This window comes from Nothoprocta perdicaria, unplaced genomic scaffold (assembly GCF_003342845.1).
Source record: "Nothoprocta perdicaria isolate Ctin4 unplaced genomic scaffold, notPer1 scaffold_23, whole genome shotgun sequence".
Classification (NCBI taxonomy): Eukaryota; Metazoa; Chordata; class Aves; order Tinamiformes; family Tinamidae; genus Nothoprocta; species Nothoprocta perdicaria.
This window is the reverse complement of record NW_020455455.1, coordinates 6,452,933-6,469,976: the sequence shown is the minus strand read 5'-3', so window position 1 is coordinate 6,469,976 and position 17,044 is coordinate 6,452,933. Positions and strand designations below refer to the sequence as shown.

Sequence of the window (17,044 nt, the reverse complement as noted above, 5' to 3'; positions counted from 1 at the left end):
AAGTTCCACTTCTCCACAGTCCTAAGTGATTCAKTTGGGAGGGCAGGTTAGTTCACAGAGCATCATTTCCCCCATCTTGTCTGAATGTAGTTTTCCTTCTGTAGATCCGGACAACTCTCACGAGTCTCATGTCTCACTCATACTTTGCAGTTAACATTCCCAGGTTAGAACAAAGCTTATAGGCTGAACTGAGGTAACATCTTTCTCTGTAACAAACACACATCCAACATGACTGCCTAATTCCTTCCCATATTTAAAAAAAAAACCCTTCTTTTTATGGCTACCTTTTGTTTCCTGCTTTGTATCCAATTATCAGTCTAAGGAGCCAACTTTCCACTTACTCCATTACTCATAACTCTCCATCGTTGACATTGTTCTCTGAGCTGAAATTTTGCCAAATGCTCTAAAAAGCTATTGCACTTCCTTCGTGCACCATAACATACATATTTTCAAATAATTCCATTACATTAATGAATGATGACCTTTCTTCCTAACATTACAAATACTTTCTTGTCTTTGGCCCCCTGGCTCTGGGTTGCTTTTCCATCATTTGCTTATTCCTCTCTTTGGTTAAGAATACACTGAATTTCTTTACTAACCTAATTTCAGTTGCAACATAGCTCTGATTTCACAGAATGTTTCTATTCTCCAGCTTTTAAGGTGTTTGTTTGCATATCGGTTAGCAAATAGCGAGCATTATTCTTGCATTTGAAATTCCACTTCAGATGCACCAAGTGTTATTATATATTATAACTAAAATGCAGCAAAATTAGATAGAAACTAAGGAATAAAATGCAATTTTCACTATTAATCAAGATGAATACTCTAACCAGAATCAGAGAGACCATCTGAATCCTGTTCCTCAGAACTGACATTTCAGGGACAGCTACATTTCCAATCATTTTGTGTTTGACTCTTCATCAGAAAAACAATAGCAAAAGTAGCATAAAAAAAAAAAAAGGATGGAACCAATTTCTGCTTGCAGTCTGGCTTAAAAAATACAAGCAAAAAGTTATTTCCATAAGGGTGTTTGGGATAGCAGAGGCGCTGTGTGATGGGCTGCATGTCCTCAAGGTGCCAGCAGGGACCTGGGTGCTGGCACCTCTCTGGAGCTCAGCCCCCATGAGCCAAATGCAAAATGTTCCTTGGGGATTGCATGATTCAAGTTATTTCATTTAGGGAGATAAAAGCAAAGCAGTAAAGGGTGGCAAGAGGCACCGTTAGCAAGGGGCTGGTTGGAGAACAATTGGAGAAGCTCTAGCTGGTACGAAGGAAGGGGAGATGAGGAAGAGTGTGGAAAAGAAAGAGTGAAAGAAAAGGAAAAGGGGAAAGAAGACAAAAACACACAAGGAAGCAGATGGGTTTTCTTGCTTTTTTATAAGTGGCACATCTCCTCCAGGTCAAAATCARCACAGATATTCCCCAGTAAATCAGTGCAAGTCCTCATAGCTTGTCTGATCTGGGCAAAGACATCCATGTCAATCAAGTTGCATAAAAATCAATAGATGCTAACAAGTATTCACAAGGTCAATCAGATAAAGAACTTAGACTGCAGCCACTTCCTCATTTTGGGCCAAAAGTYTGGTGAACTGGAAAGACCCTCACCCTGTGGCAGGAGACAGGGACAGGAACCCTCTTTTCCCCTCCCTGTTCTGGGTAACTCTTCTTTGGGCTACTTTACCGTTCTTCAAGTCATGGTCCTGTTCGAACAGCTGGTTAGAGGATCAGAAGTTCAATTTTGAGCTTTAATTCACAACTTTGCAATGGAAAGTGCCTAGCTCTGACTACTCGCTGGGAAAGATTTTTCTCCCTTCCTAATTTTACTACTGTTAATTCCCTCTTTTTTGCTTTGTACATGTTGAAGCCYGATTCACCTCATTCACTTAACACAGGGAGGAGGAAGGCAAAAAGAGAAGAAAACAAACCATAATCAATTAATCAATTTTCACAARAGCTTGTGGAGATTACTACTTCCAAATTTTCTAAGGAAGTYACCCAATTATCAAATATCAATATACGCATGCATATGTACATTTCTTTTGCTCTTAAGTGATGCTATGATAATAAAAAGTCTTCTCTTTTTATTACTCTTTTTATATACTTTTTATTCTCTTCACAAGTGATAACACAGTGCAGAATCTTGCAATCCAATAGCCATTGGAAAGGGTATTAACATCAATCTATTCCTTAGGATATATGTATGGACATTTCAAAGGATTTGTGATTCCAGCAGGCAAGTAAAACTCCTGATCTACAATCCAAGCACGCAGCATAAAAGGAACTTAATTACACTAACCATAAACTTCCTATTACATGTTTTTTAAAAGCTTTAATATCCATTTTTTTTGTATCGCAACATAGTGTTAAATTTACTCTACAAAGACTGATTTAAAACTCTGCTGTAGGTAAGGAGTAGTGAATTTAAAAATAGTTAAGCTAAAATGACTTTATGAAAATGTGTGATGGTGAAGAAAGACACCTCCTTTGGAAATCAAAAGTTTAACAGGATGGTCTCGATGACATGCCGAACATGACATGTGGAAAACACAGGACACAAAATAAACATGTGGTGTATTTCTTCACCGTATTTATCTCTCTGTTAAGCCAGTAAAAGCAACAGCTCTACAAGTTGCATCAGCACAGCAATTACTGCAGTTGTCAAAAAAAGTAGGAAGATGGAGCAAAACGCAACATGTATGTGGTAGGGAATTTAGGAACACGTAATAAAATTGCTTTCATAGACTGATAAAACACCGTCTTAAATTAAGGTGACAGGAAATTCATCAATAGAAAGTTATTGGACATTAGATGTTAAATATCCCCATTTCTGCGTGCTTGGTCCTTACCTACACAGCCACAGTAGCCAAAAGGCTGAACAGCTTGTCAGCTCCTCAGCAGCACAGCTGCTTTTAAACTGTTTCATTTATACGTAATTTGATTTATGAAGTAGATCACGCAAGTAGTAATAGGAGCAAAATCCCGTTACCAAGGGAAGGATGCTGCTTCCTCTGCCTCCGAACTCACCGAAAATGCTCCATGTCCAAGGGCCTCCGTGGGAAGCTGAAGGAGGCCCACTCTGCACCTTGTGCACTTGCAACAACAAGCTAAGTGCTCATCACAGAAGGCTAATTTTATTTTGGCTGGATTAAAAAAAAAAACGTATTTCTTTATTTCCTACTGTCAGCTGTCAGCTGTGCCTTGCGGAAATGAGTAATGATTTGTGATGCTGGGCACTACAGAGATCTTAGTAGTTTGTTAAGTAGTTTTAATCTAACTTTCATTCATAGTGGCACAAGTAATGAAGTAGGTAATTAGCACAGTAATGAAGCCGGGAGCTGCCTGAGGAGTGGGCTCRCCAAAGGACACGGGGCTGCGGCAAGGCTGCTCTCAGGGGCAACCTCACGAAACCTCACGAWGTTTCTGACGAATCTTTAGTCTCGTGGCCTTGAATTGAGTTGTTGGGTTCAATTTCTGGCCACACCACAGGTTAGGGTTACGGACTGGACTCAACTGGTGTGTGAGCCTAACACTGATCCATGGTGAGGCCTGACGCAGCAGGCCCATTCCAGGCAGAGGTGAAGGCGGCCCTGGAAGAAACCTTRCAGAGAAACAATATAAATCTAAGATCATGTTTGGAAAAGAGTATCTACATAACGTCAAAGTCATACTGCTCRCTCAGCAAAGGCTGTTATTAGTGTTGGCAGCGATGCAGCTGYCACAGCCTCCTCTCAGCAGGGTTAAATGACAGAAACCCAGTGCAGAGAGCTGAGGTCTTGCTTGGGGGGCCGCATGTGGGACAGAAGGGTTAGCAGGAGATGGACACATTCTCTAAGGCTAAGTTTCCCCAGCATGAATCTATCAAGGGAAAGAAATTTATTCTACTAGAGCCCTTTCTGTGCTACACAAAACCTGCAAGAATTCTGCAACTTGCACTGCTCTGGTTTTAGCATAAATTTAACATAATGTCTTTCTTCCRAACCAAAATCCAAGTAGGACACTAGCTAAAATGGAAATGGAAATGTTTATTTAGCTCAGGTCTGATCTCACAGCGCTTTGAAGCCAGGGGAAAAAAAGCAAGCTAGCATTTTAAGCAAGGTAAGGTCAGGACCTTACCATGGGAAAAAGAAAAAAGCAAGTATTATATATAATATATAATCCTCATGTTTTTTAAATTTAGTCATAGCAGTAGTGCTTTTAAACTGGTTTAGTARGTTGTGTTATGTTTGTTCTTAAGGAAAAAGAGTATTTGATTTTAGCATGCAAAGATTACAATAACAACAAAAACGAAGCTTTTGGCTTSTATTATCAACCYAAATGACAGGTGTTTGAAAGGTGTTTGAATTGAAATACTCCTTGRTCATTCTAACACTAAACTATAAGAAATTCTGCCCCCTTTTCTGCAAGAAATAGTTGGGGCTTTTTTGTTTGTTTGTTTTTCCTTTGAGTACTGTYATTTGCTCTTCCCTATCCACAAGCCCCAAATGCTGCATCATTTCAAACCCAAAACACTAGGATTTTGGCATCGTTTGTGCTCTTGATTTCTATATTAAGGAAATATTCTTTAATTGCTTRTTTTAGATTCCTATATTAGAGCAAAATTCATTCAAAATTGACAGCTGGCAGATTCCYAGCAGCATGCAAAGCTGTTCATTAGCATGGGGTTTCTTTCACCTGGACAGTCACACATTTCTGCATACTCCTTATATTAGCAAATATCGACTTATTTGTCACTAAGGTTTCTTTCTTAAATGAGTTTCAACCAAATTCCTGTTTTCTAAAAACATTTAGAATATTTTTCTACATTTTCTTAAACTGAAAGCATAAGAATAGAACATTACAAATGTTGAGATAGCCTTTCATTTTTAACTAGCCTTTCAAAAACTGTAGAAAATGTTTAGCAATATTCTGTTAGGAATGCCACCTTGTGGTTATAAACTGTATATAACAAGGTCTCTAATTTTCATATTTTACTAGTAAAATACCATTTATGCWGAAAAGAGCTATTTATATATGGCCWTTCAGAATTGCACATTATTCTTTTATTAACCACTCTGGATAAAAACGTCTGTGAACATCTTTCCCATCCTCATCTCTGTATAATGCTAATTAATTACGCAGGGAGCATTAGTTTCATTAGGAAGTGGGATGCATTTATTAGCATTTTAAACAGAATCAAATTGCCTCATGCAGTRTAATTCATTAAAGGAGTCCATTAAATGCCTACTTTATTTAGATACAATATAATAAATTAGACTAMAAGGTAAGTATATACTCATTTATTCTTTCTCAAAATATATTTGTGGAACAGAGTCCTGTGAACGTACTTTCATTTCCTCTAAGCTTTCCAGATCGACCTTTGTCGGTAGATAAAAAGGCAGGTTTAATTATCAAAATGGAACACAGGACTATTCGGTTTCTATTATTTAGACCTTACTGTGAGTTAAAATGGATTGAAAATGGTTGTTGAATCACAAATTGCTCGTGAAAGAACAGTGAAATGCCAGGTAAACAAGCCTGGAAAGAAGGGCTTTGAAAGCTTCTAATAAACTTTAAAAGATTTGTAACTCCTAAGAGCATTTACACATTTAAAAATGAATAATCAATAGCTACGTTCAATACAGCTGACATTTTCATAGGCATTTCTCTGCTATATAGGTTCTACTCATTTTCATAATGAAAGTATATATAGCACAGACCATTACAATACGTACTGGATAATGAAATCTAAAACTAATGAGCCATGCCCTAATAGCCCTGAGTCAAGTCAGAGTGTGCATTAATAGCCCATTTGCAATTCCCCAGCGGCAGAAAGAACAAGGCTCCACGTACCCAGCAGCCTGCTCAGAGCCACTTGCTCTGTGCACCAGTAACACCACAGCAAAACCAAAAYKGGGCCAYGGTCCCTGGCGCTTTGACAGGCCTCCTTCAAATATTGTTCTTATTTTTGTTAGCATTGAAGCTGTCATTTCACCTAACTTCTCAAGCAGACCAACRGGACTGCTGTCATGATGTTTCTCTTCAGAAGATGAACTAAAAAGCTTCCCTGAATTAGTCAGTCCTCTACCTGTGAAATTTTATCTTTTCAGAAAACCCTGTTAATTTAATATTGCCATATTAGAAAAACTTTCACCATCCTGCCTTACATGCCTTCATCTCTACATATAATGTGTTTAACTTATACTTGCAATCACTGGATTTCCTCTGCTAGACTGAAGAGACCTTTCTTTTYTACCAAATTCTTGCCCCACAGTGGTGCCTCTGGGARGACTRACCTTCCTCTCACTAAACAAATCCTTTTCACTGAGRCTTTCATGCCAGTGCGTCTTGTTAATAGTTTCTGTTGAGCTCATGACTCTCTGAGCTCTCTCCAGTTTCCCAGGATTACTGGAAATTATGGATCTCARAGCCAGGCATATTTCWTGTGAAAGGTTATTTCAAAGCCAAATACAGACAACAGAACCTCTTCCTTTACAACGCTCCCGTTTCTACACGTGAGGATCTCATTGCTCCTACGGGCCACGATACATGCTGGAAATCCACGTTCAGCTGAGCATACACATCATCTAAAAATAGTTTTCAGGGTCCCCCTTTGGCAGAAGGAAACACTCTATTTTGTGGGTATGACCTGAAATCTCTGCTCCTAAACACACACTTTTAACTGCAAATTCACTTTGCTGACAGCTCCTTGACAAAGAATTCTTCCTGTTCTAAGTAGCTTGGCCTTGTTGGTATTTTTGGGGCATCTGTAAATTTGATAAGTCATTATTTTATTTTCATCTTTTCTTAACAAACTCATGGAACAGAATCAAATCCACATAACAAAGCCATTCCGTTTCAGCTGTCCCTTCAGAATTGCATTTTGCATCTGAGATCTTTCAGATTTGGACCCATTTAGTGTCAAAAGGAATTTTAATATTTTCTATAATATTTATATTGTGGGATGGCGTTATATCTGTTTCCATAGCAATAACATATTTCAAATAAAAGATATTTGAAAATCTGAGGATATTCCAAATACCAATGATAAAATCCCTAAATAAAATGCTACAGCAACAGTCCTGTGCCACATAACTRAGTTTGTAAAGCCCAAGATATTTTTCATGAAATGTGTTCCTATGAAGTAYAGGAAAAAAACATCATGATTTCATGTGTTTGGTTAAATTTTCTGAGCAACTGCACACAAGCAGGTAAATAAGATGCTTTATAAAACTCTGCTGGACAATTCTCCTAACAAGCATTTTGTTTCCTTTGCTTTATCCATCCACTAATAGCCCATGTGCTGATCCYTGCTCATGTTTCAGGATACTGCAATCAAGAAAGAGGCCAGAGAGCACCTTAGAGAGCTCCCTGAGAACACAACCTTGTCAGTCAACCTTCTACAACCTTCTTCTACAGCCACCAGCGACTTTCCACCACAAGGCCAGGAGACCCTCAACATTAACCCTATGCTAGAGAGCAGGACCCAGCCTGGACTGCCTTCTTGACTGCTGTACTCTGATTATTTGAAATTAAAACAATGATTTCCCACATTTGATAAATGTGCTGAGTATATTTATGACCTGGATGAAAAATACTATCATTTAAATCTTTTAAGTAGCTAATACATGTTTAGAATTATTTGCTTGTTACTGTTAATTCACTGAAAYGAACAACTCATTTCATACCGCTATTTCAGCCATTCAAAAGTCACTTGTAAGCCAGAAAACATATAATCTAAGTGAACCAAATCACTGCTGTCCAAGCCAACTGCGGACAGAAAATTGGTTCAACCCACCACTGAGCTAAMTGTAAACAGGGAAAAGATTTAACTGGCACAGATTTACTTTACTTTTCTGTTTAAAATTCTCTGAAGACAGATACACCTTGCAGCACCCTAAAGTTTGTGGTCCAATGTAAATACAGGTTTTAGATATTTGGAGTTCTTTTATATTCTTTCTAGGATGACGTGAGATATTCACTAATACCTGTCTATCTCTGCAAAGCGAATTACTAGAGCATTTACTATATACCCATCTTCAAACAAAATACAGGAAGGAATATGTCTTTCAAGACTTTTAAAAATAGCAAATTCTGAAACCACTTCTTTATTTATATCACATTGATGGAATTTAAGAACATATTTGCAGAGAAAATGCTAGACAGTGAATACAAAGAACTATACGCATATTTTAAGGATGCAGAAAGTGTGATACATGCAAGGTATGTTCTTGGTGTCCTTGAACAAAGTTGATCTCTTGAAAAAGAAGAATCTTGCATGTACASTTTCCTCTGCTAAAATATCACATCACCTCAAAAACCTAAATAATAATTATTTTTGCATTGCAAGATGTTAAAAAAAAAAGAAAATCCCCTTTGGAAGTCACCCCTATCTCTTCTATTCACCCTTTTTTTGAAATCATTCTCTGACACCCTGACTAAGGCACGTGATGAGCAGTTGTTGCTAAGTCTGTTAGCAAAACAAAGTATTTTCCATATAAATAGTGTTATAATAAAAAATGTAAACACAGACATTAAATAATCTGCTTCTTGCTACATCTGTCCTTAAAATCCTGCAGGTAGTTTTTGGGTAGCAAAGATTTATCTGTACAGAGGAGTAACAGTGCAGCTAAAGCCACAGCACTGCTCCAGGGCAGCAAGCATGGGCAGGCACATATGCATGCGGGCTCACACCCCTGGCTTGGACCGATTTGGGCTGCAACTTCCCATCATCAGGTAAGCAAACTGTGCATACACCAAGCTTAAACAGTTTTTACMATCCCTTGGTCTATCACAGCATAGATCTGCTTCTCCGTGTCATTAATGCATCGTTCTCCCCGAAGGAGTTAATGCAAAACCTCACWCTGACATTGCATGGACAATGTTCGTGGGGGCAATCGCTGCAGAAGATGGAAAAACTAGCTCTGACTGTCCACTCTAACAGCTAATGCCCTTTAGGTCTTTCATCATACCAGCAATGAAAGAAAGTGCAGTAATACTATSCTGATATTTGTTAACTGTAGAATTTGCTGACTGACCTTTAGGAAGGCATTGGCAGCAACAGAAGGGTTGGYTCCCTCTCTATCCCATCTCCCTGCAGCCAGTATCACCAGTGAGGATGCTGGAAATCYCCTCTCCCAGCCCTCCAGGCCCCACAGCACTAAGCAAGGAGGTTTTCTGCTGCTGCTGTCACGACACAGYATCAGCACATGCTAACACATACATACTGGTCGTTGAACTAGAATCCTTTATAGTGTCCATTTCCGGAGCACACAAGAAGATACSATGCACAGAAACACTTCATATTTAGGCTGAAGGTACCAAATTGTCCCAAATYACAAACACTGTACGGTTAAAGCCTTCAGACATTCGGAGAAATACCTTCTAAATGGGCTCTTTTACCACTGCCTTCATGCAGCTCTGCTCAGGATCAGGAGCCTCTACCTGAGCTCCATGAAACACCTTGATACTTCTTCAGTTTGTGAAGCTTCAGCTTGTGTTGCTTCAGCTGTGACAGTGGTTAAAGGGACACAAAAACATCAGTTCAGAATTTTACTCGTATTTTGTTCTTCAAACCGAGTTTGTCATGAACTTTGAAATATTGATTGTTAGAGACATGCCAGAACAAATATCTGTTAGGGATGAGGTTCACTTCTTGCTAATAAATTAACTAACTCAAGGTRGGTCACAGATTTCTAGTCTAATGTTGTTTAAAATCYGGAGKTTTTTTTCCTTTTCGGTGCTCTTTCAAACACCAACCTCCTCATTTCAGATGTTTCTAGAATGAATTGTAACAGTTTGCTATGAKAAACAGCCTTTAGCCCTGTGAAGCCAGGTGCTAAGAAAAACCATAGAGAAATTCCTCATGCTGAAACSTGCTCCTGGGCCAGCAGTTCAATTCAGGTATTTAAGATGAAGAATTCTTGTTTTGTCCTGAGCACACACAGGAACAGGATTATATATTTCTTTTCAGTTGGGACTAATGTGAGAAATAAGCACAGATGTCCCGACAGGAAAGGTGGATGTGCACTAAACCATCTAGACCAGCAGTACTTTTTTGGCAATATATTCAAGCAATTTGTTCTTCCAACAYGGAGATGTTTATTACATATTACACAGCCTCTCGCATATTGCCTCTGGAAAACACAATGCAAAGTGATTTTGCAAAATTACTGCAGAAATAGCAAGAYAGGATTGAGTAAAGAGTAGAAAAATCCTGAAAGGATGTCCAAGAATGGCAGGATACAGAAAACTGTGTGTGTGTCACACCTTTAAAACTGACTACATCTAACGTTGTGCAATATATTCACTGTGACAAACATATTGCTCAAGTCTTTTGGTTTACACTGGAATCCAGTATATCACATGATGTAAATGGAATTTTTCAAAATACTTTGCTGATTCACATCATTAGGGAAATCAGATTGCTAACACAAACATGGTTTAGGTTATWCAAGGAATACCTTTGAAGCCATCACAATTTCCAGCCTCTGAAATTCGTCTTGCAATTCTCTTGATGAGATGCTAAGAGCTTTAGGAAATTTCTTTCTTATATTATTCTAAGCAAAACAAATAAGTATTTAGGAAATGAAGGGACAACAGAAGTAATAAAGATATTCTCAGAAAACCGTATGACCTCTAAGACAGAAGATGTATCCTAAAAATGTTAAATGCAAGAAATAAGAACTAAAATTAAATATTTATTTACACTGAAGATTGCTATTAACATCAAATTATTGTACAATTAAAAAAAAATCTAAATTTTAGAGTTCAAGTAGAAAAAGCACAAGAAAGTCCACCACACTGAAGAACTGTGTTTCAAAAGTTATTACAAATATTGAACAAAGGATTCTGTTTTACAGAGAAAAACATCTGGGGAGAAAAAAATTGTCGGGGAAAAAAAGAACCACATTTGTATACAAGCATTGGCTTCACAGTACATAATAACAATATACAAGACAGAGCACCAAACTGCACGGTTCAAGGCCTAACATCACATTTATATTTAATCTCTGTATTGAAATCAACCCTCAYTGATAACATACAAACATAATTGCAAGAGGTGATAATATTTCAACACCCTAAGTGAGACGCTTTAGCTGACCACCCACTGATTGCATCGCCCTCTCAAAACCACAGCTATGGGGCTCAGAATGGCCAGAGCTCTTCACTATCCCACCTTTGGAGAAGGCTTCAGGCTCATGAAGGAAGCAGTGTTGCCAAGAAAAGCCTGCCCTGCTGCTGTCTGCACCATACCTGCCTGCACATTTCAGGCTTTTGATGCTCTTAATTCAGAACCTTTCCCCACTACCTAAATTCTCACACACGCGTGAGACATTTCTGTGTGCTGTTGAATATCAAATGGAGGAAGTTCTGCTGTGAGCTGCACACAGTGCATTAAACATGCATTTAGCCAAGAGAGTATTGCAACTGGCACAATAGGTGCCTGTTTAAGACAGATTTGCTCAGTAAACTTTTGTAAAATGGCTTTGAATTAAGGCTTCTATGTGAGACATGAGCGCGCTTGTATCAGCAGCACAGACCTCGTGATCCTCATTCTCATTCCTTTTCAGCGTCTCTAAAAGGCCCCAGTGGACGGGAGGCAGAGGGCTGTACGAGCTCAGCAAGCGGAGCTGGCTTAACGGATTCTGTTTTATTTCTGCAATCCTCAAAGCCCTCAAGATAGCAGGAGCAAACTTAGAATAATGAGCCGTCGAGSAAATAATAACGGGGCAAGTCCTGTCTTGCAAGCGATCCGCAACTACTTTAGCCACAGCTGTGTGCGTGTCCAAAATATACCCCGTGGTGCTGTACACAGAGTGGATGGCAGCGAGAGAGTCCTCCTCGGAGCACCAGCCGGCCACCACATCCCCTTGCAGCTTTTCGAGGAGCTCTTTCCGCAGCTGGAAGCGGCCCTGCTCTTCCAGCTGGCTGTATAACTGAGACACAAGCCGCCCGTCACCAYGAGCCATCAGGTGCAAATACCGTTCGAGATTGGAGGACTTCAAAATATCAATGGCTGGTGATAACGTGGGAATTAATGKTCTTCCCCTCAAATCATACAGCCCCGTTCTTACAAATTCAGTCAAAACGTTGTTTTCATTGGAAGCACATACACATTTCCTAATAGGAATTCCCATCGTTTTAGCATACAATGCAGCTAATATGTTGCCAAAGTTTCCTGTGGGAATGCAGACATCTACAGGGTTTCCGAAAGCAATAATATCCTGATGAACGAGATCRAGGTATGCAGAGGCATGATAAACTATCTGAGGGAGCAGCCGTGCCCAGTTTATTGAGTTTGCTGCAGCTAAAGCTGTTCCATATTCTACGGTGAGAAAGCCAGTATAATCAGAATTAGTAAAGATTTGTTTTATTGCTGTCTGGCAAAAGTCAAAATTGGATTTGACACCTACTGACCGGGCATTTTCTTTCTGAGAGCCAATCATCTGTGCTTTCTGAATGTGGCTCACACCATCCTCAGGAAAGAAACTCATCACAGCAATTCTCTGCTTGTCAGCATCGCGGAGACGACTGAAGCCGTCCAAGACGGCGCTGCCTGTGTCTCCAGAAGTAGCTGCCAGAACCAGGTAATTGCAACTGCTGGGAACGCAGTATGCGAATAGATGTGGCATCACCTGTAATGCAAAATCCTTAAAGGAAGCTGTTGGGCCATGAAAGAGCTCAAGGAGGAACTGATTGCCTGTCAGGTGCCTAACTGGGGCGATTTTAGAACAAGCAAAGTTTTCTCCGTAGGCAGTGCCAACGATTTCTCCCAGGGTAGGAGCAGGAATATCAGCGGGATGTATGCACCTTTCCAGTATCACCTGGGCTCTTTCAACATAGGTGGCTTCTATCAGGCTTTGCCATTCTTCAGCAGATAATTTTGGAAGTCCATTCTCAGGAACAAAGAGTCCCCCATCAGGGGCTAGGCCCTCAGTGACAACATCACTGAAATATTTAGCAGAGTCTTCTCCCTTACCATTTCCTGACCTACTAGCCCTAGTAGAAATAAAAGTTTCCAGTTCCGAGTTTTGGTACCTCTTCACYGCATCGAGCACCTTGTCTGCTACGGCCTCTGCGGTGTCTCCTGCACAAAGAACACGGATATCGTGCCACCTTCTGTAAAACTGCTTCCGAAACTGCAGGATGTCCCCGAGAGCCACCCCAGGAGCCTGGCCTACAATGCGATCCACCTTCATGGCCTGCAGCCTGCGCAGGATGACGGCCGTGGGCACATCCAGGTACACGACCACGCCGCTCTGCTTCACGTGCCGCATGCTCGCGGCGTGCATGGGATTGGAGCCAGTGAGGGAAATGACACTTCCAGATGCTGAAAGAGTCAACAGGGCTTTTCCTTCCTCCTCTAAAAACTGCTCGTTACCCACATCCTGCAGCTTTTCTGACACGCTCATATTCCAGGTTGTTTCCAGGACATCATCATCAACATCTATCACAGGGCAATTGAGTTTCTGACCTACTATTCTCCCTACTGTTGTTTTCCCAGCACCCGGAGGTCCCATTAGGATAATATTCTTGTTTCCAACGAGAGAATGGCTTGAGAGCCATGATTTCCATGTTTGTGTCAAAGCTACAGGTCTTGAAAACATCAGCTTTAAGCACGTGCTAGAAAGAGTGGTTTTGGTTATTAATTTTAAAGGTTGGTACTGTACAATGGGAAACATCTTCCTCTGCTGCTTTTTCAAGTCAATGTGACAATCCACTCAACTGCTTTTTAAAAAAAAAAGAAAAAAAGAAAAAAAGAGAGAGAGAGAGAGAGAGAGAGCAATTAGTCCTCCAGCAAATAGCAAGAGAAAAACTAGAGAATATGAAAGATACAGCAGTCAGAATTAGAACACAAATCCAATTATGGCTTTCCTGGTGTCAAAAAGTAAGTATTTTTCCAAAATTATTTGTTCTATTCCCCTGCATAATTCCAGACAATTTCCCCATGGACAAATTTGATTTCAGATAGTCCATTTCTTGATGTGTAAACAAGGACCGATCTAATTTAATGCTAGTGCTATTTGTAAATAATAATAATATATAGGCTTTTAAATTCAGTTGGTTATACCTATATCAACTTTTATGTAGATATTTACAAATAAGGAACTTAATTAAATTATCTTCTTATAATCATAATGTTAACAGGATTCACCCACCTTCCCCTATGATGTTCTTAGCTTTCATTTCTTACACTTTCTTTCTAGAAATCAAATACAAGAACCATTTAAATGCACAGGAAACTCACAGACTGTTGCATGACAGCAAGGCTGGCAGAATTGCATCCAGTTCTCTTCTAAAAAAATGGGAGACCAAGCAAATATTTGACGCACTCCTTTATTTGGTGCAGTATGCGTAAAATGAGAGACAAAGAAAGAACAAAAGCATCATGAAAACACTCTGTACTCAAAAGAAACCATTAGGAGAGCAGGATCTCCAACAGAGATAAGCAAGAAGTTCTCAATAACAACATGTTATTTCCTTCCCTAGGGAAATTATCACTGTTAGCAGGAACTGCAGAACCAGAACTAGATGTGATGTTTAGGGGCAAGGAGAAGCACCCTCAAAAAACAAATCCGCAGACTGGCACAAAAACCCCTCCACAGTCATTTCTCATTTTAGTAAGGTAATTGAGTGTCACATTATTATTTCTTCGCTGATTGTGTCTAAAATACTTACAGAAAAATCAAGAAGTAACTTCTTTTAAGGAAACTAATGAAATTTTGGATGCATAAATCCAAGTGCTTATTATTCTGTCATCGTAAAACTCAATTAGATTTCTGTTGTGAAGATTTACAATCAGCAATTTCTAACAACCGTATTTTTCAAATTCAGTCTAGGTGGTGATACTGCAGGTATTTGCTCAGCACTCTTAAAATGCCCTTTTTAGTTTACATAGTGGTTACTTTCACCAGTGAAATGTTTTTTAATAATGTGTTTCCTCTTGTTAATCATGACAGACTACAAAGAATGATTTAAGAAATTCGCTATCAAGTGAGTTTCCAAATCCTTCAATCATTCTTGTAGCTTTTCTCTACATCCTCTCCAGTTCCAACTGCTTCTTAGAACTACGGAGAGCAGGAGCAGCATTGCAGTAGAAAGAAGGTGAGCAGCACACAGGAACTGCCTTATCTTCCAAAGACCTACTCATGAATTATCCATGCTTCCAGCTACCACAGCAGTCCTTTAAGACCTCACTTTCTTTTGATTATTTAAAGTTCTCTTTTCACTCATTTCTACATGGAGATGGTTTGCAAAGAATAAGCTCCCTAAACTTAATTCTATTACCYGYTGATTGTAAGCTACACCCGGTACTGTGTTTTAATGCACATGCCACAATTGCACTGCAGATAAAATTAAAATAGCAAGTTGTAGTTTCTTCCAGTCTTTGTAAAGTACAAGCAATACTCAGGTGTAGCAGCAATATACTTAAAAGCAAAATCTGTGAAATACAGTTATAATATTCAGTAGGAAATACAAGGRCATAGGTAAAAGGTATTTTACTAATTGTGCAGATTTAAGTTTACATTCAAGGCTCAAAACATTAAGGGACAATATTTTAGTAATTTTATTTCTTGCAAGGAGGAATCACTYGACACTTTACTCATGAGGAAAGGGCACCTACTCTACACTCAGCTTTGCAGCCTACATGTCAGCTCCACACTGAGGGGCAGGCACTGAGTAAASACTGCAGAGCTGCCTGACCTAACACCGGGACTGCGTTAGAAATCCAGGCTRCAGGGACTTGCCCTCCTCTTACTTACAGATGTTAATGTAAATGGAAATTGATATCAATTTATCTAGCTATAGACTTACCGTGTATACATAAAGCTGCAATTAGTCTRTGGTATTTTCTGATACCAAGTGAGTCGATCTGGTGAAAGAAAAATGCAGAAAATGTCTTTATCTGGCTACTTAATCAGTTTAACCTATGTCAGTGTAATCCAATTTTGTACCCATATAAAGTATATGCACACACAAGCTAGTCAAATGCAATTGCTTTTGAAATTAGCTTTTTATTCAGTTCTAAAAAAAAATAAAAATAAAAAAGTAGATTTTATATATAAATAGTTTACTAGGCTAGGCTACATCACCAAACCAGCCTAGTTTAGATACAGCCAATTCTGTCAAGTTGAACTTCTCTTTTGTCCTTGAAGCAGAGTTTACACATCCACACYTGCAGCAGAGGAGATGTTTTGACATTTTTATCCTCCACTTGGACTCCCAGCACCAGTAACATTAGAAAATATCCACATTTTTAACAACCATCACTGCTGGCAGGGGTTCTAGTGAAGAGTGGCCTTAGTTCCCGGTGACCTGGGGCAAACACAGAGAAGCCAGCAGCAGTTTACAGCTCTCAAAGGCCTCAGACCCGAGAAGTGGGGCATCTATCCGTGCCTTTTGGACACACACCTTTTGCTTTTCTCAAAGCTACTAAAGATGGGGGCAAAAAATGAAGTAAAACTTTCAGCTCCAAGCACCCCATGATCACCTCACAGCCCAAGGCTCTGCAAATGCACAAAACACACCAAGTTCTGAGGAAATGCGTGGAAAATGCCCCAAAAGGCCTGTTTAAGGGGGCCTGCCGGGCAGCCAGCGGGGTAGCTGCGTGCAGCAGCCCCCTGTCCCGGCCCGAGGGCAGAATCACGAGCCCCGTTAGCCGATCCCAACGCTCCCAACGRCCGCGGACACCCGCGGGACGGGCCCGACGCCTCCCAGGGCCTCCCCAAACGCCCTCACGCATTCAGCTCGGCTGGCTCGGCGCCAGCAAGGTGCCAGGCTCGCTCCTGGGAGGCAAAWATAGCAAACGGAGCGGCATGAGGCGGCACTGCCCGCACTAAGGAGCCAGGCGCTTGCAACACCCCGCGCAAGCCCGGGGGGGCCGGACGCGGGCAGGGAGCACAACGGCCGCGCGTCACGGCGGGGGGCGGCCGGCTCGGAGGCGCCGCAGGGGGACGGGAGAGGCGGCGCCGCCGGTGCCGGTGCCGGTGCCGGTCCGTCCCTCGCTCCCCGCTGCGCTGCGGCCGCCGGCGCCGCAGCCTCACCTGCGCCCCCGCGCATGCGC

General features: G+C 40.5%; 1 protein-coding gene across 4 annotated transcripts in view; it reads right to left on the bottom strand.

Moving 5' to 3' along the window:
- Positions 1 to 10,090: 10,090 nt before the first annotated feature.
- Positions 10,091 to 17,044, bottom strand: part of THNSL1 (threonine synthase like 1) — a 7,139-nt gene continuing 185 nt past the window's right edge. Inside the window, exons 2-4 of one of the 4 annotated variants that reach the window (XM_026039457.1) lie at positions 15,796 to 15,853; positions 14,228 to 14,314; positions 10,091 to 13,707 (exon numbers count right to left, since the gene is read on the bottom strand). In XM_026039457.1, the coding sequence (XP_025895242.1) occupies positions 11,442 to 13,661 (2,220 nt within the window). In that variant the 5' untranslated portion in view covers positions 13,662 to 13,707; positions 14,228 to 14,314; positions 15,796 to 15,853 and the 3' untranslated portion in view covers positions 10,091 to 11,441. Of the gene's footprint in view, positions 13,708 to 14,138; positions 14,183 to 14,227; positions 14,315 to 15,795; positions 15,854 to 17,044 lie in introns of all 4 variants that reach the window. The other 3 variants (XM_026039456.1, XM_026039458.1, XM_026039459.1) reach the window with 3 other exon arrangements.